At 43.1% G+C, this 25,905-nt stretch overlaps 2 protein-coding genes across 5 annotated transcripts in view; one reads left to right on the forward strand and one right to left on the reverse strand.

Moving 5' to 3' along the window:
* The first annotated feature begins 1,452 nt into the window (after positions 1-1,452).
* LOC104451194 (protein TRANSPARENT TESTA 1) lies at positions 1,453-2,604 on the forward strand. The gene is made up of 2 exons (XM_010065914.2): positions 1,453-1,827; positions 2,170-2,604. The coding sequence occupies exons 1-2, from the start codon at positions 1,453-1,455 to the stop codon at positions 2,602-2,604; spliced, it is 810 nt and encodes a 269-aa protein (XP_010064216.2).
* Positions 2,605-4,521: 1,917 nt separating this feature from the next.
* LOC104447960 (7-deoxyloganetin glucosyltransferase) overlaps positions 4,522-25,905 on the reverse strand; it is a 28,321-nt gene continuing 6,937 nt past the window's right edge. The window contains exons 1-3 of one of the 4 annotated variants that reach the window (XM_039310567.1): positions 15,566-15,709; positions 14,809-15,396; positions 13,453-14,543 (exon numbers count right to left, since the gene is read on the reverse strand). In XM_039310567.1, the coding sequence (XP_039166501.1) occupies positions 13,606-14,543; positions 14,809-15,331 (1,461 nt within the window). In that variant the 5' untranslated portion in view covers positions 15,332-15,396; positions 15,566-15,709 and the 3' untranslated portion in view covers positions 13,453-13,605. Of the gene's footprint in view, positions 5,651-6,089; positions 6,178-13,452; positions 14,544-14,808; positions 15,397-15,565; positions 15,710-23,057; positions 24,194-24,629; positions 24,709-25,905 lie in introns of those variants that run through there. The other 3 variants (XM_039310570.1, XM_039310569.1, XM_039310568.1) reach the window with 3 other exon arrangements.

Below are 25,905 nucleotides of genomic sequence, written 5' to 3' on the forward strand. Positions count from 1 at the left end.
TTTCAATTTTCATATATATATATATGTATATATATATCATAGGCACTCTTCCCATGTTCAGTATGAAATTCGGTTCATTCCTATTCCCTTTGTCGTTCTAGAAGCCTACCAGGATTTCATTATTTGAGCCCTCTAGCCTTGGTGACCTCAACCCACCCTTGTCAGAAAATAATATATGATTGGAAAGACCCATGTGCCTAGTTTCAAATAAATCAAGTTTCACCCAATCCGGAGTCTTTTAAAGGAAATTATGCCTATGATACTAAGTACTGCTCCGGAAAAATCGAGTTATTAGGTTTTCTGTTGACTTTATTGAGTCCTATGAAATGCAACTTATTCCTAGATTCATCAGAGTGAAGAGTCAAGTTCAGCATTTAAGTTTTGTCTAGAGATTGTTCCTCCTCCTGTAGAAATAACAAGAGTTTGGTACGTTCGAATTTGCCATTGCTTGAAGGGATATTCCTAATTACGTCTATATAAATCTCCCCGAAGTTTTTTCAAGAGCTAGAGAGTACATCTTGCTTAACGAACTTTAATTCAAGCTCTTCTACTATAATTTCGCTTTAACTTTGCAATTTTCCTTTTGTTATGGATTTAATTGAGTGATCAGTCGTATGCGTTGTATCTTCATGATATAAATTTCTTACGCGACAAGCATCTCTTGTAAATTTTAAACTTTTCTTGTTAAAATTCCAACCTCTCCAGAATTAGGTAGACAAATGATTACTATAAATACAATACGACAGAAATGGTTCAAAGCTATCGGACCGCTGCACAATCTAAGGGGGAATACTTACTGTCAACTCGAATTCGAATTGCAGCAGGCCCAAGACTTGACAATATAAGGTAGAGATATAAATGAAAGGTCCCCCATGCACGTCCCATACTTGGGAACTCATCAATCTCCGCTCTCTCTCACGAAACCTCTCTCTCTTCTTTTTCTACTCTAACTTCAATGTAATGTAGGTAGTGGGCGTCTGACTAATGAGCTCGAGAGCGCACCAGACTATTCGATACATTGCCAGAAATCTTTAACCCTCTGGAGTTAAACTCCTGCTAAAACAAGGAGCCAAGGGGGCCACAGGAATTAAGGCAAATATGGTTTTCCTTTCGACCTGTGAATGCAGGTGGAAGATAGTTGACAGGAGCAATTTATGACCCTCTTCATTTTGAGGCTGTACGCCAAATTCTTCTCCAGCCACCCTACCTCGGTTTCTCTCATTCTCTCTCTCTCTCTCTCTCTCTCGAATTACTCTGATCCGCCTATTTATGTTCTTCAATCTCTAAGTAAGATCGACGCTGGAAGTCATCATTCTGCGTTCAATAAATTACCCTTCTTAACGATTTCCCAGTCCAGGGATTTCATCCCTTTTTTCTTTTGGCACATTTTTTTGTGTGTATTGTTGCATGATGGAGGAGCTTTCGTATTATAGTTCATGCGGCTCCGCTATCATGGCCTCCTCCAGTACTTGCCATGAGGCTGAGAAGTCAGAAAATGTCGACGTTTCTCCGAACAATGGCATGGGAATTCCCTTCGAGCCACTGCCTTTGCTGAGCTGCTTGGCCATGGCTCTGCATGAAAACCCTAAAGGCGCTAACCCTAACGCTGGTCCGTGCAGAGGAGATGGGGATGACGTCACCGTGGCTCTCCAAATTGGCCTCCCTAATTATTTGGGCGGATCGGCGCGTTCTTCCTCAGAGATTACGAGCCGGAGTGCACCTATGGAAAGATATTGGATCCCTACTCAGCAACAAATCCTCATTGGATTCACCCATTTTTCATGCCATGTTTGCTTCAAAACGTTCAACCGCTACAACAATCTTCAGGTGAGAAGAAGCTGAGAAGCGATTGGTGGACATATTTTTTGACCATTGGTTAGCTAAACATCATGCGGTAACACGCATCTATGATGAAAACCAACCTCAACGCGTGTGTTTGAGATCAAATGTTGGCGAACTGGTCGGCGGATTGGATGCGCCGTGCCTTTGCTGTCGACGTGAGGCTAGAACTCGAGCCCATTCAATGAGTTGTCATGTTTCCTTCTCCTAGCTTCTGCATGAAAATTAGTGTTTGGGCTTTCTGATGACACGGGTTAAATCATCTAATGCCTTGGCCAAATCTTTTAACAAAAATCACGCGTTACTTCTCCTCATGAATTCGTGTTGTAGATGCATATGTGGGGCCACGGTTCACAGTACCGCCGAGGGCCAGAGTCACTCAAGGGCACGCAGCCGCGGGCCATGTTGGGGATACCGTGCTACTGCTGCGTCGAGGGGTGCCGGAACCACATAGACCACCCGAGGGCCAAGCCACTCAAGGACTTCCGGACCTTGCAGACACACTACAAGCGGAAGCATGGATCGAAGCCCTTCGCATGCCGCAAGTGCGGCAAGCCCCTCGCTGTCAAGGGTGACTGGAGGACCCACGAGAAGAACTGCGGCAAGCGCTGGCTCTGCGTTTGCGGCTCGGACTTCAAGCACAAGAGGTCGCTCAAGGACCACATCAAGTCATTCGGCCCTGGCCATGGGCCTTTTGCTCCTGACTCGTTAGACATTGGGGTCGAGGTCTCGGGTGGTTCTGTAGCACCGTTCATGTTTGTCTGAGTCTTAGATGCTTAAATACGTAAACTCACTCCTCTTTGCAAGTTGAAGCCGATCATCTCCCTGATATTTCCTTTTACATAGTGTGACATCTTGGGTGAGTCTTCCGAAGTATGAATTATTGCATTGTCATGTTGAAAATATATATCGTGCTCTTTAGCGAAATTAACTTTACACAGATCAATTTAGCGAACTTTTTCTCCCGTATGAATCGGACTGTAATCTAAGTCTATGCTGCCAACCTTTTTCTAAAACAAAAATCAAGGAAAGTTGAGGTTGACCCCAATGTGTCCATTAAAGATTGTTTCTATAAAGATTCTGCCTTGGATTTTCTAGCATTAAATATGATCATATCCAGAATTCTTTTTGACGATTATGGTCCGTGTGGGTGAAGGTGATATCATTCGTCTACCCTGTCGTCATTTCCAATGCATATTTGGAAAAAAAAAAAAAAGATCAATAAAATCGACATTATGTAAACAATACATGGTATTAACATAAAATGGGTTACTTCGTACTCGTAAAAATTCGATCGGACACCATAACTAGATGAAATTTATTGAGCACTCTATACCGATATCATATCTTTTGATGCCTGACAATTGGATCATGAGATATCGAGTTTTTGAATCTAAATTCATCTGATTATTATTATTATTATTATTATTATTATTATTATTAGAAGCTCTGAAGTTCTGTCGGCTAGATGCAAATATTTGTGTTAAATTATTTATCTAATATCTAGAATCTAACTAGAGAAGTAAAGAAAAATCCTACGACAAAATCTGGTACTTGGCGACAAAAGAATTGACCAGAGTCCACTAAATCTGTGTAGAAAAGTACACCCATTTGACAACTCTAGTTGAGGTTAAGAATTTCAAAAAAAAAAAAAAAAATCTCTGCCTTGAACAGACATTTTTGCATGTCTAAGTCCGTATCGTTCGCCTATAAATAGGGAGGGGGGCCTGAAATCTACTGGGGTCGACCAACGAGTTCTTCTCCTTCCCCTTCCCTTTGTAATTCTCTTCAAAGGATAAAATTCACTTTCATATACATATCTTCTCTTGTCCCCTCCAAGGAAAATCTCATCATACTCACTAAAATCTATCACTATTAATTTCCTCTTCCCAACAATGTGATAATAGAGACTATGAGCTTTTTGAATGATCAATAATCGCTTTGATTAGATTTGAAGCGACCAAGAAGTCGCAATTGATTTATAAGGATGAAACAGGAAATAGAAACAAAATTGTGGGGCTTTTTGCCGCTGGGAGAATTGCGAGATTCCAATATTGGACTAAGGAGATGTGTGCGCTTGAAGTTTAGTGAGCTGAACTGAAATTAGCCGATTGCATAGTGCCGAGAGCATCGGGGCAGACCATCGTGATCCACAAACCCCTCCCCGTCCCTGCGACTCGAGCCACCGTTGCTCCATTGATTACCATCGTCGCGATGATTCATAAAGTCGTTAATGAGAATAACTGATGAATTCTCTTTGTTCGTAGATAACCATAAAAGCCCATAGTCTTTCCTGATAGAGCATGTCCACACCAAGCAGCTAAAGATAATCAGCTCCTAGCCATTAATTGAGAGCTCTACTACAACATAAGAGTGGTGCACTCGTAATTGGCGAACTCATAATCAGATCTAGATGTTAATGAAAACATCGTTATTTTTTTAGGAACATTAACATAAGAGTCCTAAGACTATTGCATCCGTCGAGTTATGTGGCCAGCATCTATTTCGTGCTATTCTTGTTACCAAGAAAGGTTGGAGAGTTTGGATCCGATGCTATCACGGGTTCCCCTTCGCTTCCTCGTTCTAGCGCTGCCTCATGAAGAAATCAACGCGAATGTATGTCCGGAGAAAACAATAAAAACATGGGAAAACACTTCATTGCATTTAAACCGACAAAAAAAAAAAACACTTCATTGCAGGCTTGCAGCCGACTGTTTCACCTGAATGCCAACTACTCAGAAATAAATGAAAACGACTGAAAGTGACGCAACTGAAGTAAATACGGGCCTAGATAGGATCTAAACAAGACAAGAGGACTGTCTAAGGAATTGTTTGGATTCTTTCCCCAGTCGCAAAACAATGTCCGAGCAAGCTTAATCTATTCTGGGCGACAGCAGCACCTTGTTGATCACCCCCTCCAGGTTCAAGAACGACGATCCGGAAGGGCGCGTAGCCTCTCGGGCTGTCTCCTGCCACTCCATCGCCTTCCTCTTCATCTCCTTCCCTCTCTCCCCCTCCATCAGCTCCCTCACCTGCCTCTCCACCTCGTCCCTCCTCACGTCGCTGTCGATCTCCATCCCTATCCCCCACTCCTGGCAGCTGTATCGGCAGTTCGTCTGCTGGTCCCCGAAGAACGGCCAACACGCCACTGGCACACTGGCTGCGATGCTCTCGATTGTGGAGTTCCACCCGCAGTGGGTCAGGAACCCGCCGACAGCTGAGTGGCTTAGCACCCGCTCCTGGGGGCACCAGCTCGCCAGCAGGCTCCGCTCCCTCGTTGCGGCCAAGAAATCTGGTGGCAAGATCGCCGTGTTGCCGCTGACCAAGTCGGGCCTGATGACCCATAGGAACACCTGGCCGCTGTTCGCGAGCCCCCATGCGAACTCCACCATCTGCGCCGGCGACATCACTATGATGCTCCCGAAGTTCACGTACACGACCGAGCCGGGTGGTTTAGAGTCGAGCCACTCGAGACAGCCCAGGTCTTCCTTCAACAGGTTGGACCTGATCGGCCTGGTGTCATCATCGGATAGTTGTTCCACGAGTAGATGAATGGGGCCGATGGTGTAGATGGGAGGGAACATGGCCTTAAGCGCGTCAAGGACCTCATGTTCTAACCGCTCAAACGTATTGAAGACCCAGGCGGAGGCTCTCTTCACTCTCGCAAACTCAACCAAGCAGAAGTTGAGGATCGGGTCGTCCGGATCGGTGGTTCGAATGAAGCTCGGCAAGTCTCTCAAGCGGATGTTTCTCATTCCGGGTATCCAGTCGATGATGGTGTCTAAGTACCCATTTGTCAAGTAGCTCGCATCTGCAAATTGAGAGTTGATCAAGTGAACCGGTGACCATACACGGCCATGATCCTCATAAAGGATCAGATTCTCTTAAACTTTAGAAGCGCATCGTCAAGGCCTCTGCTGTTCCTACTGCGTCGTTCGATGTTTACGGTGTCACATGGCAATATTTGTGTTGTCAATTCATTTGTTAGACTTAGATTAGGGAAATCATTAGAATACTGTCGAAGGATATACGAAATGATTTCGTAAGCTCCTACATCAGACAGTTATTTAGTAATGACATTGTTGTATACACACTGATCATATAAATCAGGAACAAACAAAACTGAAGAATATAACAGCAAACCGAACCGAAAAAAATAACAAAGAAAAATCTTTAGGTGTAAAAAATTTGCTCGGTTGACATGGTAAGTGAGATCACCTAAATCAGACAAGTAATTTAGTAATGCGTACCTTTGAGTGGAGCACGACCCTCGTCAACGAGACTACGAAAATGCAAGAAGCCCATGAATGCGCACGCGCTTATCGGCCAGAACAGGACCTCTGGCACACCGACTGCCTCCGCAGCATCGAGTGTGAAGGTCGTCCAGCCGTCCGACACCACACAGCTCACCGGTGGGGAACCCGATGTAGCGCTCTCCTCATTGAGCCTCTTGAGCAGGTCCTGGAAGTAAGGCAAGCAGCACTTCTGCGTGGACTGGCAGAGGGCTGGGACGTCCTGGGTGGCGTCGTCGTCGGAGGGCGGGAGGCCGTCGGGGATGGTCCGGAACCGGAAAGACGGGAGGCCGTCAAGGGAGGAGGGGCCGCGGGACCGCAGGAGGCGGTTGTGGTTGTACTCGGTGTTGACGAAGGTGACGTGGAAGCCCCGGTGGTGGAGGAGCTTGGCGAGGTTGAGCATGGCGTTGATGTGGCTCTGCGCTGGGAAGGGGATGCACACTGCGTGTGGCTTTTGGGTCATCTCTATTCTATTCTCTGTGTTTTGAGTGCTTTCTCGTTTGGGTATGAAAAGAGAGATGTCAATGGCTATGGGGAGAGAGGCTAGGTTGGGCATATTCATATTTATAGGCCGATCCAAAAATTGCGTTCGTCTTACGCTCCAGCGTGGCAAACAAGAAGATGATGAGAGCGCGACACGTGTCCTCATTTTCTCCATGGATGAGATGGCCTTTCTCTTCTTCCCCTCTCTCTCCTATGGGGAATGCACGGAGAAAAGACAGGACAGTAAAAGCGCACTCCCGCTCAAGACAAACCTCTCTCCTTTTTTTCAATTTTCAAGGGCTCTCTCTCCTCACGTTCTTTCCTTCGCACTCCCGCTCAAGAAAAACCTCTTTCCTCTTTTCAATTTTCAAGGGCTCTCTCTCTCCCCTCACGTTTTTTCCTTCGTCTTCCTCCCTCATGGGCGACGACCCAAGCGAGAAGCTTGCTCAGAATCAGCAGCAACGGGCCTCGGCCATCAAGAACGCGATGATGACCCTAAGCGGAAGCACGGGGTGCAATTCGGCCTGGCGGAGATCTCCCTCCGGGGATTCCTTCCTTCGTCTTCCGTCCTCATCAGTCCTCATCAGCAACGACCTGAGCGAGAAGCTCGCTCAGAGTAAGCAGAATCAACAGCAACAGAACTTGGCCATCAAGGAACGCGATGGCGACCCTGAACAGAAGCACGAGGTTCGATTTGACCTGGTGGAGATCTCCCTCCGAGGACCGCGACCCCTTCTTCTTGCCCGTCGGTCTGTCTTGACTGAGATCTCCCTCCGAGGACTGCAACCCCGTCTTCCTACTCGCTGATTTGTTTATGTTCCGCAAGGGGTTAATAGATCGTGGTCGTTTTTTGCCATTTTTGTTGCAGCTGACCATTTCTCTCTACGCGTATCTGGGCAGGCCACACTCTACACCATCTTTGCCCATCTCCCTCCCCTCCCGCCTTCCTCCATACTTTCATAACTTCCTCCCCCTTTCCTGCTTGACCCTTTTCCTCTCTCTCTCTCTCTCTCTCTCTCTCTCTCTCTCTCTCTCGGAGCGAGCTTGGGACGCATAACAATGGAAGCTGCTGACAAGGCCGCGGAAAAAGCAAAAGCGATTTTGTCTCACATGAACTGAACCCCATCTTTCTCTTTGTTTTTCTTTCTTTTTTCTTGTCCAAAAAACGTGCGAAGCTTTCTACAGAATCAGTTGTCATCACTGAATTTCAAATATACCTGCTGTGTATGTAAATGAATTGCTTCAATCCAATGACACATTTGTGATCATTCAGTGAATCAAGCTTTGGCCGGCGTTAGAGATCATAATTCTCACATTGCTTCCTTGCTTTTGCTTAATTTTAAGATCAAGGTTTTGCGGGTGAACGGTTCTTGCTCTGTTGCATAGAATACTTGCCTTGATACTAGAAATTGCTGCTTATTATGATACCAAAGATTCTTGGATTGTGTTTTGCTATAATGATTTACAATATTCTTCCACTTTGCCAGAAAATTTCGATTAGAATATTGTATTTGGGTAGAATGAACCTGCTTTTCTTAAATTGATGTGCTAATTCCGAGCAATAGAAAAATGCTGACTAGCACGATTTGAACAGATGATGGTGTTGCCCATCGCGATGTTCTTTGCTTGTGTATAATGGCGCCTTCATCCTTTTAGGTTGATAATGCCATGAGAATAACTGAACAAGCCCCGCAAGCTCATTGGAGATGACAAAATGGCAAACAATGCCATGATAGATGAAACAAAAGCAAAGCGGATTAAAAAGGCAACTGTATATGCCAAATTCTAAAAGGTTAGTAAGTCGGACAAACAATGTTGGTAAATTATAAGAGAAGTTGGTACATTTGAAGCGAGCAAATGAACATGTTGGTAAGTTAGAAGAACAATGTCGTTAAATTATAAATAGGTTCGACAAGTGACAAAAGTTTTTAAAAAATATACCAACATGGAAGAGCATTCTACATTTTGTGTACCATAAAGCTAGAAATCTGCAAAATGGTAACAAACAACAACAGCAAATTGCAACATTATTATTGATGATTATTTCAGAAAATAGCACATTTCTTCAAACTTAGGACTTAGCTACACGCTTTCCCTTCCAGATCCAAGGGACTTAACAATCCTTCATTTTATTTTTTCATCGAGATCCCCATGATCAATTTTAGACCTCGGTTACGGACGGGAAAAGAACAATGCAGAGAGCCAAATGGTGCTCCATGAAACAGAAGGAAGTCTAGGCCGACGATTTCCCATATCTCGGGGGCGTGTCTGCATACCCCCACGAGCAACAAGCAAACCCTTCATGAATGCTGTCACCAGCGACCTCCTCGATCGGCACGGCATCCGATATCTCTCTCCCATCATCCTCCGCGAGATGGGGTTCACTTCACGTGAGACGAAATCGGCTTCTCCTTTCTTCACGGCCTTGTCAGCAGCTTCCATTATTATGTGTCCCAAGCTCGCTCCGAGAGAGAGAGGAAAAGGGTCAAGCAGGAAAGGGGAAGGAAGTTATGAAAGTATGGAGGAAGGCGGGAGGGGAGGGGAGATGGGCAAAGATGGTGGAGAGTGTGGCCTGCCCAGATACGCGCAGAGAGAAAGAGAGAGATGGTCAGCTACAACCAAAATGGCAAAAAAAGACCACGATCTATTAACTCCTTGCGGAACATAAACAGATCAGCGAGTAGGAAAACGGGGTCGCAGTCCCCGGAGGGAGATCTCAGTCAAAACAGACCGACGGGCAAGAAGAAGGGGTCGCGGTCCTCGGAGGGAGATCTCCACCAGGTCAAATCGCACCTCGTGCTTCCGTTCGGGTCGCCATCGCGTTCCTTGATGGCCAAGGTTTGTTGCTGCTGATTCTGCTTACTCTGAGCGAGCTTCTCGCTTGGGTCGTTGCTGATGAGGACGGAAGACGAATGAAGGAATCCAGGAGGGAGATCTCCGTCAGGCCGAATTGCACCCCGTGCTTCCGCGTAGGGTCACCATCGCGTTCCTTGATGGCCGGGGCCCGTTGCTGCTGATTCTGAGCAAGCTTCTCGCTTGGGTTGTCGCCGATGAGGGAGGAAGACGAAGGAAAGAAAGTGAGGGGAGAGAGACCTTGAAAATTGAAAAGAGGAGAGAGGTTTTTCTTGAGCGGGAGTGCGCTTTTACTGTTTTGTCTTTTCTTGATGCGTTCCCCAAAGGAGAGAGAGAGTTGGAAGAAGGTTATGGGTCCCACAAGGACACGTGTCGCGCTCCCACCGCATTCTTGTTTGCCACGCTAGAGAGTAAGAGGAATGCAGTATTTTCTCATGACGAGGGTCCAGGAATCATTTTGTTCTTGGTGAAGGACACGTCTTATTATGAATTGACTTTTAAAAGTGAAGTCATTTTCCTAAATTTAAATTTTATTTCAACTCATTCTTTTAAATTATCCAAATCACGAATATTCAAGCAAATATTATGTTATGTTGAATTTTTTTCATCAAAACCAACAAAGCAACACATATTAAAGTGCTTAGTAGCCATGCCCCAGTTGGCAACTCCTTGGTAGCTAGACTGCAGACCTCGCGCCTAAACTCGAGTTCTAGGGTTGTACTCGAGAATTTTTTTTTCTAATACGTGTTTCATTGCTTTCTTATAACAAGTACATATAATAAGAAATATGACTTCCATATTTGTAGCAAAATTAACAAACACAAAAGAAAAAAAAATCATTTTTAAAAATAATTTTATCCAAAAATATTTTCTAGTAAAATTCGATTCCTGTAAAATAATCGGCATCATTACTTTGGAAAGGAGAAAAATGGATTTGTAATTAGGAACATTAATAAACCAATGGATGTTCAAATAAGTGAAATATTTTTAAGAAAATAATTTACCATTTGTCCACATTAATTTATAGATCAATTGTACACAACTACCATCATTACTCACGAGTTCCTTATATTGAAATCGACAAGTCATTATTGAAAGGAACATGTGTATGTTCGCATAATTCAATCTTTCGGGCACAGAGAAAAAGAAAACGCAGTATCCAAGTAATTTAAAAATTCTATTTGATACTATTTGACATTGGATTTTTAATTCTCTTTTCGAATATTTATACTGTTTTCTTTTGGATTTGATGACTCTGATATCTTCTAGAGTGTCAAAACTTTTACGTCAAGAACACCCAATAGTTATTTCGTCCGAAATTGAAGGATTTGTTTCATAAAATCCTAAAGCAAATAGCTTGAATTTAAAAAAAAAATGAGTTTCATGATCGAATATTGGAATATTGAATTTGCTTCCCGGGATCCTAGAAGAAAATAGGTAAGCTTTGTTTGTTTAGTGGACGATGAATAATTTGAAATACATTTTCCTAAAATTAATGTTTAAATCACTTGAAATAATTAGGTAATAGAAAATTCTATTATTACCAACCATAATTAAGTCTAACATATTCGTTGATGGTGAAAATATTTTTTGTTCATTCATTTTGCCAAGCAATTATTTTTAGGAAAATGTTATGCAAATAATTTATTTTCCATAAAATAAATGCACCAATAGTGTCTTATCAAATATGAAACTATGAGTTTTATTGTTAGCTTCAACCTTTTTTAATACTACGATAGGCAAGATTCTAATTCTTATACAGATGTATTTTTCATCAAATGAATTAAGTAGCCCTTCCTTTTTCCTTTTTTACCTTTTACCACATATGTAGCAGTTTTTTTACTTAGCAAATTAGATACTTTTTTGACTTAATCAAAATCTTTCAAGTCAAAACTTACTATGATTACTAGCCGTGCTCTTTGTGATAGTTTTGGAATCCGACAGAATGAATATAAAGGCTTGACTATCTAGAGGATTATCAAACACCTTGCAAGCGTCATAACTCGATTAAGCATAAGTATATAGTCTATGCTAATATCCTAACTTCAAGAGTTTACGTGCATTTAGTGGATTTGAACAGATGATCTTCAATTTTTGGGCTAGAGATCCATTTAAGGTTAATGAAAAACGGTCCATTTAAGGTTGGTTAGCTAGCTGTGTATTCATATTAAATAATTAACTTAATTTTAATCATAGGTTTTATTTCGTTAGAGTCTCGTCAGAGTCTAATTGACAACGAAACATCTTTTCGAAAGTTATCCTTGAACTTTTGATGAGAACATATGGGTTCTGTAGTGACTCTAGATAGAAAATATCCAGGTGGACAAGAAATAACCGCAAACCTTTATTTCAAACTTTGAACCAAATTGTACATAAAACTGTGGTGGAATTCAATCAACAACAAGGTTTGAAAATACAATAATTTCCATAGCAATACACATGCATGAACTGTGTCAGAATTTAATTGATGACAAAGCTCAATCACGTGTAAAGACGTAACATTGTAAAGATATAGTGTCAAAATTTAATTGATGGTGCAACATCCAGGATAGAGATGTACATCGGAATTGAATCAATGACCAAATATCGGGATAAAGATATGAGTTGGAATTTAATCGGTGATGCGAATCGGAAAGCTATAACTAAGGAAAAATAAAGTGCAGGAAAGTAAAAACAATAAAATACTACATTTTGATTGTAGAGGGGAGCTTCTTCCAATTGGTAGAACTTGGTATTTATAGACCTTCTCTCATAATCATTTGGGGGCAGTTTCTTCCTAGTTAAATTGTAGTTCTACACTTTCCGAAAATAATAGTCCTATATTCCCATGTTGTCAACCCCCTTCAAAATAGTAGCTTTATCTCTGAGGAGTTGTTCATTTCTCACGTTTTCAATTCCTTCAAAATAGCAATCTCAATCTCCATTTTCACCTAACTATTCACCACTATCTCCTTAATGGATCTTCACATGCATTAGCCTTTCAATTCTCTAAGTGGATTACCTTGCTCCTTAGTTAAGATGCTCATTGACATCTTGGGCAAAATAATCCACAATCATTTACCACTTGTCGATATATGCCAACATTTAAAGTCAACAAACAACATGTAATATTGAACAATCTTCAATCTATTAAATTGGCTTCCTCCACGGATGATTAAATATGCTTGGATAGTATATTCTCCACTCTTTTCCCTTTTTCTTCATTAATTTTGATGGTTGTATATGATGTCGTTGAGTCCACTTTTGTTGCTTCCGAATGATTGTAGCATGTCGATAATAATTAAATATCAGGCATTTTTGGACGTCAACAGGTTTCAAATACTAGATTAGTAAAATAAACTTAAAAGAATAAGTATCATAATTATTGAAAACGTTAAAAATGGAAAACTTTCCTCCTTATATTGAATTGTTTTGTTTGTGGATTACGTGCCGCATGATCCATGTGGACCTCAGCATAGGAGAAAAGAATGTATATAATATCAGTGAACCGCAAATTGCTTCGCCTCGCGTCCCTTGGCTCATTTAATAAGATCCCCTAGGCAATGAAAATTGATTTGCTAGGTATTTTAGTTATAAAAAAAGTTGTTAAAGGATGTCTTGAAATACCGATTAATCATAATTTATTCGAAATATATCAGTTTCTAAGGGATTAGTGGAATGTAACATGAAAGCAATTGGTGCATTCAAAATTATGAAATTTTTTCGGTTGATTGCTTAATAAGTGTATCAACGGCACTCAACGACAAAATCCTAATTATAATTATTTCTTCAAACTATTCTCTAAGGAAAACGTGTCGGGCAACGAGTTTAAAGAGGAGAAGAAATTCATTTAGTCTTCTTCTTAGAGGAAGTGGTGGCAGAACAAAATAATACTATTATTATTAAAAATATCATCATCGTCATTATTATTATTATAAATCCAATGCTATGACCGGCCACCATTTCATTGTGAGCTTTGCTTCGTGAACGTAGGGGGGGAAAAATATAGGATAACAATTCATGCGCATGCCATTTGCACAAAAATTAGTGAAAACAATTCCGAGCGACCAGACTGGAGTTGATAAGATCCAGACAAGGGGACCGTCGAAGGAGTTCTTCGCATACAGTCCGCAATCGCACACGAATGACCGAACAAACTTTAATCTCTTCTGGGCGACAGCAACACCTTGTCGATCACCTCGTCCAGGTTCAAGCACGACGACCCGGATGGGCGCGTGGCCTCTCGGGCCATCTCCTTCCACTCCATCGCCTTCCTCTTCATCTCCTTCCCTCTCTCCCCCTCCATCAGCTCCCTCACCTGCCTCGACACCTCGTCCCTCTTCACGTTGCTGTCGATCTCCATCCCAATCCCCCACTCCTGGCAGCTGTACCGGCAGTTCGTCTGTTGTTCCCCGAAGAACGGCCAGCACACCATCGGCACCCCAGCCGCGATGCTCTCGATCGTGGAGTTCCACCCGCTGTGGGTCAAGAACCCGCCAACTGCCGAGTGGCTTAGCACCCGCTCCTGGGGGCACCAGCTTGCCAGCAGGCTCCGCTCCCTCGTTGAGGACGAGAACTCCGGTGGCAAGATCGCCGTGTCGCCAACGACCAAATCGGGCCTGATGACCCACAGGAATGTTTGGCCGCTGTCTGCGAGACCCCATGCGAACTCCACCAGCTGCGCTGGCGACATCACTGTGATGCTCCCGAAGTTCACGTACACAACCGAGCTGGGTGGTTTCGAGTCGAGCCACTCAAGACAGCCCAGGTCTTCCTTCCATAGGTTGGACCCGATTGACTTGGTGTCGTTATCGGGTAGTTGCTTTGTAAGGAGATGAAGGGGGCCAAGGGTGTAGATGGGAGGGAACATGGCCTTGAGAGCGTCGAGGACCTCGTGCTCTAATCGGTCGAACGTGTTGAAAACAATGGCCGAGGCTCTCTTCGCTCGCTTCGTCTCTCTCAAGCAGAAGTCTATCATCAGGTCGTCCTTATCAGTGGTTCGGAGGAAGCTCGGCAAGTCTCTCAGGCGGATGTTTCTCATCCCGGGTATCCAGTCAATGGTGGTGTCTAGATACCCGTTTGTCAAGTAGCTGGCATCTGCAAATTGAGAGTCGATCAATTAAACCGTTCAACCATTCATGGCAATGTTCTTACATCTAAAATTCTACTTTTGACGACGGTTGACTCAGTTAAGTACTTAGAAAACTATGACATAGTCCGCTACTGGCTAATCATGTAAATTAGGAACAAACAAAACTACACAATAAACGCTAACCAAATCCAGAAAAGAGAAGAAACCGTAGATCTGCCAAGTGAGATTAACTAATTAAACCAAATCGGACAGTTATTTAGTAATGCATACCTTTGAGTGGAGTAAGACCCTTGTCAACAAGACTGCGATACTGCACGTAGCCCATGAAGCCGCACGCACTCGCCGTCCAGAACAGGACCTCCGGCACGCCGATCGCCTCAGCGGCGTCGAGCGTGAAGGTCATCATGCCGTCTGACACCACGCAGCTCACCGGTGGGGAACCCGACGCCGCGCTCTCCTCGTTGAGCCTCTGGAGCAAGTCCCGGAAGTAGGGCAAGCAGAGCTTACTCGTGGACTGGCAGAGGGCGGGGATGTCCTGGGTGACGTCAGCAGCGTCAGAGGGCGGGAGGCCGTCGGGGATGGTGCGGAACCGGAAAGACGGGAGGCCGTCCAGGGAGGAGGGGCCACGGGAGCGGAGGAGGCGGCTGTGGTTGTACTCGGTGTTGACGAAGGTGACGTGGAAGCCCCGGTGGTGGAGGAGCTTGGCGAGGTTGAGCATGGGGTTGATGTGGCCCTGGGCCGGGGCGGGGATGCACACTGCGTGCGGCTTTTGGATCATATCTATCGAACCCATCTCTCTCTCTCTTTCTCCTCTGTGTTTTGATCGTTTCTCTTGCTGTTTCTCTTGCTTTTTTTTGGTCCCTTTATAGGCGGGGCGAGATCGAGAGGGGAAGGCCTTGGAAGACGTCAGGAAGAGGAAGAAGATGGGAATGGCTATGGGGGTGAGAGAGAGGGTAGGTGAGGTTTTGGTTTTGAGATCCCGGGTGGCACGTCGGCGAGTAATTCCGGCCGACTTGGAAGACGTCAGGCGAGGAAGAAGAGATGGGAATGGCTATGGGGGTGAGAGAGAGGGTAGGTGAGGTTTTGGTCCCTTTATAGGCGGGGCGAGATCGAGAGGGGAAGGCGGGTGGCACGTCGGCGAGTAATTCCGGCCGACTTGGAAGACGTCAGAGACACGTGATGCGGTAAGGGATGAGAAGAACGTGACGTGGCTCGAACGGACGGTCAAAGTACGGCTCTCGTTTCTTTAATAGGGGAAAAATGGGACCACCTCGTTCACGTTCATTTGTAGGTCTCATGATCCAAAAATTGGGTCGACGTCATGATCCTTGGCGTGTTCTATTGTTTACGCTATAACAAAATAAAAACACAATGATTTATTCATTTTTAGGGGTTTGACTAATTCAAGAAAAATTAGGTAGTTTTTAATTTTTTGGATACGACTTGATTTCCGTTATTGAAAACCGTCATCAATGATTAGATTCAAGTACCTGACAAGGATATCCAGGATTTTTGATGACTAGTTCTTAGAAGTCAATAGTTGGATTTAGATTCTTGATGCTTGGACTATTATTTGGCGAGTTTAATATATATTAAGGATATGTAACAAACACCAAATGATGGTCTAACAAATGAAATATGTTTGAGAACCGATTTCATCTATTTATATTATTTGTAGATTAAATTTATGCCATTATCATCCCATTCCCATGTTCTCTGAATTGAGCTATGTGAGTCACTGTTGAAAGCAGCATATGCATGCACGCCCAGTGTGAGCAAAGCTTTTTGACATGTATCATGCACTTGTAAGAATTCGAAACCTGTAACAAAAAAAATATTACATGATTTACGAATCTAATTTCATTTCAATCGTCAATCAAATGAACCTACGCTGAGATGCGCATAATTGATAATCTAGATAATAACAGTTCGCATAGTTTTCAAATGATACAATATGCTTTTCGAAATTTACCTTGGCCTGTCAAATTAGACCGAAATTGTTTTTTGGATTGTTGTAGTCCGTTTTCCTCTCGTGTTTCAACATTCCGGCCACGGGGAAAGGTAGTGCGAACTCTATTGCGTAGCCACATTTGAACAAAAGTGACCAGAGAATGTGCACTACACTTTTCTAATTGAAATGTCAGAATGGGTCGGTGACTTAAACGAAAAAAAGAAGAAGAGAAATTCAATAAGCCTTCTTCTGACAGCAAGTGGCGGCTGAATAAAATAGTCAATTATTCCACTAGCCATCTACTCCATATAAGTCCAAAGTTTTGAAATAAAAGGGGTCATTAATAAGCGCCCCTATGGGACTAATTAAATGATTTAAAAACAAAAATACACATTTCTTAACATACTGTGAACATAAATGTAATTGCCAATTTTAACAGTAACACTTAAAAGTTTAAATTGTCAAAACATATTTAACAAGACTTAATAAATAGCCTAACGACACTCTTTAACATTTTATGGTATGTTTTTTTTTTTTTGCCGAAAATGAATGATTTGAAAAATATTTTTTTGAAATATCACTTGGGTCACTTACGGACAAAATATATATTTATCATCTGTGAAATATTTATTTTATTAATTAGTTATTTCAAATGATAGAAGCATTTATCTTTAAAAAATATATTTCAAATTATATAATTTTCGTGTAATGAATGGAACCTTTTCAACGTACATTCATTTGATTTTGTAACTTGGTCAGTACTTGCGATTTATAAGGGAGTCGCCCTTCAATGTGATAACTAGGAGATGAGGCAATTAAATTGATAAATACACTTCTCAGTGCTGTCCATATTTCATAAGTTACGGATAGCTTGGTGGGCCGAGCAATGGCCACCGAATCATGAAAGGAAACTTGACCCGAGACATCCTCATCCCCAACCGGCCTCCTGGCCGCCACTGAAATAGTTCCTGTCTCATCGCCGGACTATTCACCATCCATTCCAGTGCCGGTTGGGACATTGGGGGCCTGACCGGACACGACATGCGGAACCATATTGGGAACCCACCGATTGAAGAGCTAGTCGGAGCTGATGCGCGACTAATCCTTCAAGGATATGCACAATCAAAGGAAGATAATATGCGCATTCTCAAGCGGTGCAGAGAATCGAGGTAAACATTCGAATAATCTCTGACAGAGAGACATATCTAGAGAAATATATCCAGTTGGAGGCAGTTCCTTCCATTGGGAAACTGACATCAACACGGTCTCTTGCTGAGTGTCCCGCATTGAGGCTCGCTCATGAAGCCGGATTCAACTTATGTGAAATGTCTCCAACATCCATCGAATAAAAAACAAGTGAGGGAACAACATCTATTTAGCAACTTTTGCAGATTTTCCAATCTAAGTTACAGAACAAAAGTTCTTTCCCCATATCTTGACCACAAAAAAAACTTCCACTTGCGAAACTTACCCTCACCTACCAACTTGGTTAGACATGGGAACAATTTCTCCCACTCTCATCTATTTGTCCTGTTGCACATTTTATTTCGAAGAATCAAAATAAATTCTCCTTTTTTTCTTTTTCTCGTCACGGCAATATAGTACAATGCTAGGTACACTATGTTGTAGGAAGAGGAAAATCTACCATTTTCATTCTTCATCTAACATCATGGAGAGTCTTCTATCAATCTCCGAAATGAAGATGAAAATTCTCACTTCGTGGTTTTGACTCGTCTTTGAATAGACAAGTTCAAATTTTGTACCCAAGAATATATAAAGATCCATTGTTGTTGGGACACACATGCAACAAAAGTTCGATGTATGGAAAAAAAATGGATTCAATTAGTTACCTAAGTCGACTCGTACTGGGACTCAAGCTATCTCTCTCCTATGGTTACCCTAACATAAGGTACCAGAATTTTCTCTACGCCCTCATAGGTGACATAAATTTTAGCCATGTTGATTGATGGGCTGAATTGAATGTTTGTGGGAAGCAATCTCTTAGATCATTACATTTGTCTCCATTGGGATTTCCATCACGGTTGCGTTTTATTTCTTTACTACTTTTGTTTCTTGGGATGGATCCAATGGTTATATATTGATTGAAATTCAAATTCAGTCATTTAAGGACAATTTTAAGCATCAAGCATGAATTCCTATAACACATGATTCAAGTTGACTTAATTGGGCATTTTATCATGAGAGAAATGATTATGATGGCACAATTGAAATTTGACTTTTGACACAGAGGAATCCCAATGGCACATTTGTTTACTTGATGAAAGGTTTTGCAAATGTTGTGTATCTAGCCGACACATCTTGGAAGATGCCATAGAGACGAAATAATTGACGTGAACTCGCTCACTGCCGAAGTATGGAAAGATGATGATGATGGTACAGGGATGGCCACGACTTCAAAACTAGAAGCAGAGACCTGGGAAGACTATGAGAAAAGAGTCTATTCACGTGAGGAGAAGCCAAGCCAGGCATGGGGACGACCAGTCCCCTTTGTCTTGCCTTTGACATGAAACTATCGACTCTCTTTCCAGACAGAGCGGCCGGCCCTACAGGCGGGAGGTTGATGGCTAGATTAGGACCAAAAAAAAAAAAAAAAAAAAACGAGGCACTTGAGACTAATTTTATTTTTATCCATTTATTAATTCATCGTATTTGTATTTATTCTTTCAAAATATTTTGTAAATTTTTCTCGATGCATTAGATTAGAGTAAGAAATTTAAGGATGCCCTTTGCATCTCGCATTTTTAAAAATTTACATTTTGCCTTTAGCCTAGACTTTCATCTCATTATAGGCATGGACCTCTTCTTTCTTTACCTTTTTTCCACTAGCATGTGAGGCATGTCGGATTTTGTAATACATATTGTCATTTTGCTCTAAAAATAAAATAAAATAAAAACTCTTACCACCATTTATACTGGATTCATTGGTTTAAATAATCTAATTAATAATATATATAAGAAAAAAAATTGAAATATTGTCAAGAGAACTATTTCAAATGAAAATTAAGTAAGATAGAAATTCAAAAAGACTTGAAGTTGACACTACAGAGATAAGATAAGCAAAAACTCAACATTCAATGGTGGTGTGTAGTAGTCATCGCTAGAAGAAAACAGCGTACTATGATTGTCGACATCCAACCCTCCTTCTCCCCTTCCCCATACGACGCACTTTGGAGTTTCATCCGTATCCTTCATATATATGTATATATATTTATTTTGTGAAAATCCTCGAATCTTCTAATCGATTTTCTAATTATCATACAAAACTTGTAAGTTATGTGTGATCACCAGTATTAATGAGCTATATCAGACCATTACAAGCCACATTAGATTACTTATTTTTTTTTATTATTTTTTGATACCCAGGACTCCACCGGCCAGGCTATCGACTTCGTCGACCACCTTGGCACGCCAGGCTATCGACTTCACCGACCACTTGGCGCCACTGGGCTATTGAATGGTGTCGGTCGACCACCCAACACAGTGACTATACTTGAGGGGAAGCTAGCATAGGATCCCACCACCATGGCCCCCTACTTAAGACGTGTATGGCAACGCGAAGATTCGAACTTTCGACCTTGCGGTAGATCTATTCACACGTCTCTATCAATGCAACTGCCCATCGGTGGGTTAGATTACTTATTTTTTAATCCTTCATCAACTCGTTATATTGGTATTCATCCTTTTCAAAACATTTCATAATTTTGTTCTGGATGCATTAGATTAAATTAACAAATCGAGGAGTATATTTTGCACTTTTCTAGTATTTGTATTTTTTTATGAAATTGATAGCAAAAGGACATAAGATGCAAAACTTTCTCGAGTTAACATTTTATATCCTTGAAAGACATGCACACCAATTGTGTAATGGAAATTAAAAAATCCAAAAAAAAAAAAAAAGAGACAGAGGAAAGGCAAGATCCAAGAACTAAAGATGTCCCAAAACGTAGACCAAGTCGTTTGGTTTGTTACATAAGATGAAGGACGTATATTTTATTGGGCTGTGGGATCTCGTGGGATCCCTCTGAAATCTGTATGATAAAGGATGCCCTTTCGATTAAAATGTTATTGGGCATTTTGGAAAAAAAAATCAATTTCTATAGACTACAATAAGTACTAGACTTCAAATGATGGTTTTGGTTCAGCTTTCGACTTTGCATATTCAATGTCCGTCGAACACTGTTAGGTTGTCATGTAAATCTTTTTGGGGGCCACTTTGGGGAAATGTCAACATCACTTTCAGCATTTTTAGAAGGCAGCTTCCATGGTTAATGAACTTTTTTTTTTCAAAATTGCCCTCACTTATATTTTCATATTCTAATCTTGCCCTCACTTGTGACTATTCATTTTGTCCAACCGTTGAAGTTCTAAGCAGTTGTGCTTGGGTTTCCACAAAAGTCACTAATTGAGGGTCTTTGCTCGGGTCTCCAGTGAGGGTTGCCGCACTCGGGTCCTTGCCTAGCTCATCTTCTCTGACATTGCCTCGTAACTGTTAGGCGAGACTTGAAGGGTCGCGGCTCGAGTGAGATCTGTTGAGTCGAGGGTTGCCAAGAGCTAGCGAAGTTGATGGTCGAGCATTGCTGATGTATGTTGGGCATCGAGCATCTTCATATCCATGTCAAGCGTCACTGCTTGAGGCTACTCTGGTGTCACCGCACCTAAGTCGAGAAAACTCGAAGCCCTTGCCTGGGCCCGCGGCGGCGCTCTGAGGCCTTGCCATAGCCTTAGAAGACGATAAGCAATAGCTCCCTTTGTTTTTTTTTCCTTCTTTTTTGTTTTAACTTTCTAAGCTACTTTGCAATAATTTACAACGTAAGTCGCTAACTAAACGGTATTTTTTTTTTATAGCAAATTTGCCTCAAGTCAAATATCTTTGCAGGGATCATTAGCCAAGATAAGATGTGAATTAGCAATATTGCCTAGAACTGGGTTCGGTTTGTTATCGGACTGTCGTGGCACCGGACTGAATGTTTCATCATTCTTTTCTTTTCTTTTTTAAATTGAATTTTTATTAATTTTTTATTTTCTTTTTCCTCATTCCTTTGTTGTGACCAGTGAGCGATGACCATAGACAAGCTCAAGGCTTGCCCAGTGTTGGCCTTGGGTAAGCTCAAACTTGCCAGGATTTGGCGAGGTTGAGCCTCGTTGACTTGTGCCTGTGGCAAGTCGTTGATTGTCGTCAAGGCCCAACAACTAGTTGAGGGAGAAATAAAAGGAAAAATAAAAATAAAAAGAAGAATATAAAATAAAAATTAAAAATTTGAGATGAGCAATTCCAAAAATGCTTTCACCTTTTTAAGCTCAGGAATCCACTTTCCTAAATTGATATGTGAATATTTTCGTTGACTGCAAAGTATTTTTGGTTGACTAATCATTTTTCGCGAATCAAACAAGTGAAAATCCAGAAAATTAATTCCTGAAAAATACTTTTTTTCGAAACAAATACACCCTCACTTTTTACTGTTTTACTTAATCTAAATCTCTTAACTCATGCACTTTTTTTTTTTCTCAAGGTCAACTCCCAAAACATTTACAATACTCCCATATTGTCTCGTAAAATTCGTAATTGATTTTTTTTCACTATTTTCTGAAATCAGAACTATAATTTAAATGTTGGCGAGTAGTCTTCTTTTTTCGAAAATGTTGGAATAAGATTGGTTATATATAACATGAATCCTATGGTGTCAATTTACTTCCAAGATTGCAACTCGCCACTTGAAAGAAACAACACACGGAGACTCCTGCAATTAGAAGGCATCATCAAAATTCATCGCCAAGTAATCGCATAGTGAAGTGGCGAATTATAGCAATAATTTGATAATAGAGACAATGAGCTTTTTGAATGATCAAGAATTGCTTTGATTAGATTCGAAGTGACCAAGAAATTGGTTTATAAGAATGAATCAGGAAATAGAAATAAAATTGTAGGACTTTTTGCCGCGGGAGTATTGCGAGATTCCGATATTGGACTAAGGAGATGTGTGCACTTGAAGTTTAGTGAGCTGAACTGAAATTAACTAATTGTAGAGCACCAATGGCATCGGGGCAAACCACCGTGATCCACAAACCCCTCCCCGTCCTTGCGACTCGAGCAACCGTCGCTCCACTGATTACCATCGTAGCGATGATTCACAAAGTCGTTAATGAGAATAATTGAGGAATTCTCTTCGTACGTAGATAACCAAAAAAGCACATAATCTTTTCTGATAGAGCATGTCCACACCAAGCAGCTAAAGATAATCAGCTCCTAGCCATTAATTGAGAGCTCCACCACAACATAAGAGTGGTGCACTCGTAATTGGCGAACTCATGATCGGATCTAGATGTTAATGAAAACATCGCTATTTTTTTAGGAAATTAACATAAGTGTCCTAAGACTATTGCATCCGTCGGGTTACGTGGCCAGCATCTATTTCGTGCTATTCTCGTTACCAAGAATGGTTGGAGAGTTTGGATCCAATGCTATCACGGGCCACCCTTCGCTTCCTCGTTCTAGCTCTGCCTCATGAACAAATCAACACTTCATTGCATTTCAACCAAAAAAAAAAAAAAAAAAAAAAACACTTCATTGCAGGCTTGTAGCCAACCGTTTCACCTGAATGCCAACTACACAGAAATAAATGAAAAGGACTGGAAGTGACGCAGCTGAAGTAAATACGGGCCTAGATAGGATCTAAACAAGACAAGAGGACTGTCTACGGAATTGTTCGGATTCTTTCCCCAGTCGCAAAACAATGTCCGAGCAAGCTTAATCTCTTCTGGGCGACAGCAGCACCTTGTTGATCATCTCGTCTAGGTTCAAGAACGACGACTCGGAAGGACGCGTGGCCTCTCGAGCCATCTCCTTCCACTCCATCGCCTTCCTCTTCATCTCCTTCCCTCTCTCCCCCTCCATCAGCTCCCTCACCTGCCTCGACACCTCGTCCCTCTTCACGTCGTTGTCGATCTCCATCCCTATCCCCCACTCCTGGCAACTGTACCGGCAGTTCGTTTGCTGGTCCGCGAAGAATGGCCAACACGCCACCGGCACACTGGCCGCGATGCTCTCGATTATGGAGTTCCACCCGCAGTGGGTCAGGAACCCGCCGACAGCCGAGTGGCTTAGCACCCGCTCCTGGGGGCACCAGCTCACCAGCAGGCTCCGCTCCCTCGTTGCGGCCAAGAAATCTGGAGGCAAGATCGCCGTGTTGCCGATGACCAAGTCGGGCCTGATGACCCATAGGAACACCTGGCCGCTGTTCGCGAGCCCCCATGCGAACTCCACCAGCTGTGCCGGCGACATCACTGTGATGCTCCCGAAGTTCACGTACACGACCGAGCCAGGTGGTTTCGAGTCGAGCCACTCGAGACAACCCAGGTCTTCCTTCCACAGGTTGAACCTGATCAGCCTGGTGTCATCATCGGATAGTTGCTCCACGAGTAGATGAATGGGGCCGATGGTGTAGATGGGAGGGAACATGGCCTTAAGCGCCTCAAGGACCTCGTGTTCTAACCGCTCAAACGTATTGAAGACCCAGGCGGAGGCTCTCTTCGCTCTCGCAAACTCAACCAAGCAGAAGTTGAGCATCGGGTCGTCCGGGTCGGTGGTTCGAATGAAGCTCGGCAAGTCTCTCAAGCGGATGTTTCTCATCCCGGGTATCCAGTCAATGACGGTGTCCAAGTACCCATTTGTCAAGTAGCTTGCATCTGCAAATTGAGAGTCGATCAAGTAAACTGGGTGACCATACACATGATCCTCATAAAGGATTAGATTCTCTTAAAATTTAGAAGCGCGTCATCAAGATCTCTGCTGTTCCTACTTCGTTGTTCGATGTTTATGGTGTCACATGGCAATATTTGTTTTGTCAATTCATTTGTTAGACTTAGATTGGGGAAAGCATTAGAATATTGTCGAAGGATATACGAAATGATCTCGTAAGCTCCTAAATCAGATAGTTATTTAGTAATGACATTGTTGTATATACACTGATCATATAAATCAGGAACAAACAAAACTGAAGAACATAACAGCAAACCAAACCGAAAAAAATAACAAAGAAAAATCTTTAGGTGTAAAAAATTTGCTCGGTTGACATGCTAAGTGAGATCACCTAAATCAGACAAGTTATTTAGTAATGCATACCTTTGAGTGGAGCAAGACCCTCGTCAATGAGACTACGAAACTGCAAGAAGCCCATGAATGCGCACGCGCTTATCGTCCATGAAGGCTTTATTTGATTTGGGCTTAAGGCCCTGTTCGCCCAAGTTGGGCCCAGAAAGCCCGGCCCACGGGAAGACGGCCCGTGGAAAGGAGAGGTATAAAAGGGAGGAGAGAGAGAAAAACTACTATTGGAAAATAACGTACGTATTTTTTTCTCTCTCAACGCTCTCCCTCCCTTACGTTGTTCCTCAAAGCAAACAAAGGAAGCGCTTGAAGGATTTTTGCCTCCCGATCGAACAGACCGGATTCTCTCCCTCTATTGGCGTCGGTGTTTAATCTGTGCTAAAAGTACGCTCGATATCCGTGGTGTCTTTAGGATCGGTGATGCGTGTTGAATTCTTAGGCTTCGTCTTCCGCATTGATTTAGGGGTTCGATTCGGTATCGAATCCGTGTTTTCGGGGATCAGTAATTCCCAACATTGGTATCAGAGCCCGCTTTCACGTTTTCCCGATCAATTTGATATGTTTTAATTGAGTTTTTCGCGAAGAAACTTTCGGCCGTACGGAACCGGGCGAAAATCCCGACACCCGAGCGTTCTTCGGCTTTTTTACTGAGTTTTCGTATGTCGAAACTGTTTTCTGATTGCATAGGAAGAAGCACGACGTCGAGACGAGTCCGGCGATGTGCCGAACGCCGCCGGGTGCCGCCGCACGCGCCCACACGCGCGGCCGGAAGGCGCTGCGCGTGGGCGCGACGCGCCCGGAAGCGTTCGATCGCCAGGCGCGTGCGGCACACGCGCCGGTCGGCGAATCGGCGCGTGCTCGCCGCCGGCCGGCGAACCGACACGCGCCGGTCCACGGACCGACGCGTGCTGACGTCATCATGACGTCACCCAACGGTCAGTAACCGCTGGGCTGACGTCATCGATGACGTCAGCGATGACGTCGGTTGGCCGGGCGGCGACCCGACCCGCGAACCGACCCGACCCGACCCGCTGGCGATGGCACGCGCGTGGCACGTGCCGCTGACGTCTGCGTGACGTCAGCCCGCGCACGCGCGCGGCACGTGCGAGCGGTCCGCCGAGAGGTCCGACCGGTCTGTCCGGTCTGTCCGGTCCGACCGGTCCGACCGGTCCGTCCGGTCCGACGACCGACGACCGTTGACCGTTGACGACCGTTGACCGTTGACCTCCGTTGACCGTTGACCGTTGACTTTGACCGTTGACCCGAAAAAAAAAAAAGAAAAAAAAAGAAAAAA

Source organism: Eucalyptus grandis, chromosome 3 (genome assembly GCF_016545825.1).
Source record: "Eucalyptus grandis isolate ANBG69807.140 chromosome 3, ASM1654582v1, whole genome shotgun sequence".
Classification (NCBI taxonomy): domain Eukaryota; kingdom Viridiplantae; phylum Streptophyta; class Magnoliopsida; order Myrtales; family Myrtaceae; genus Eucalyptus; species Eucalyptus grandis.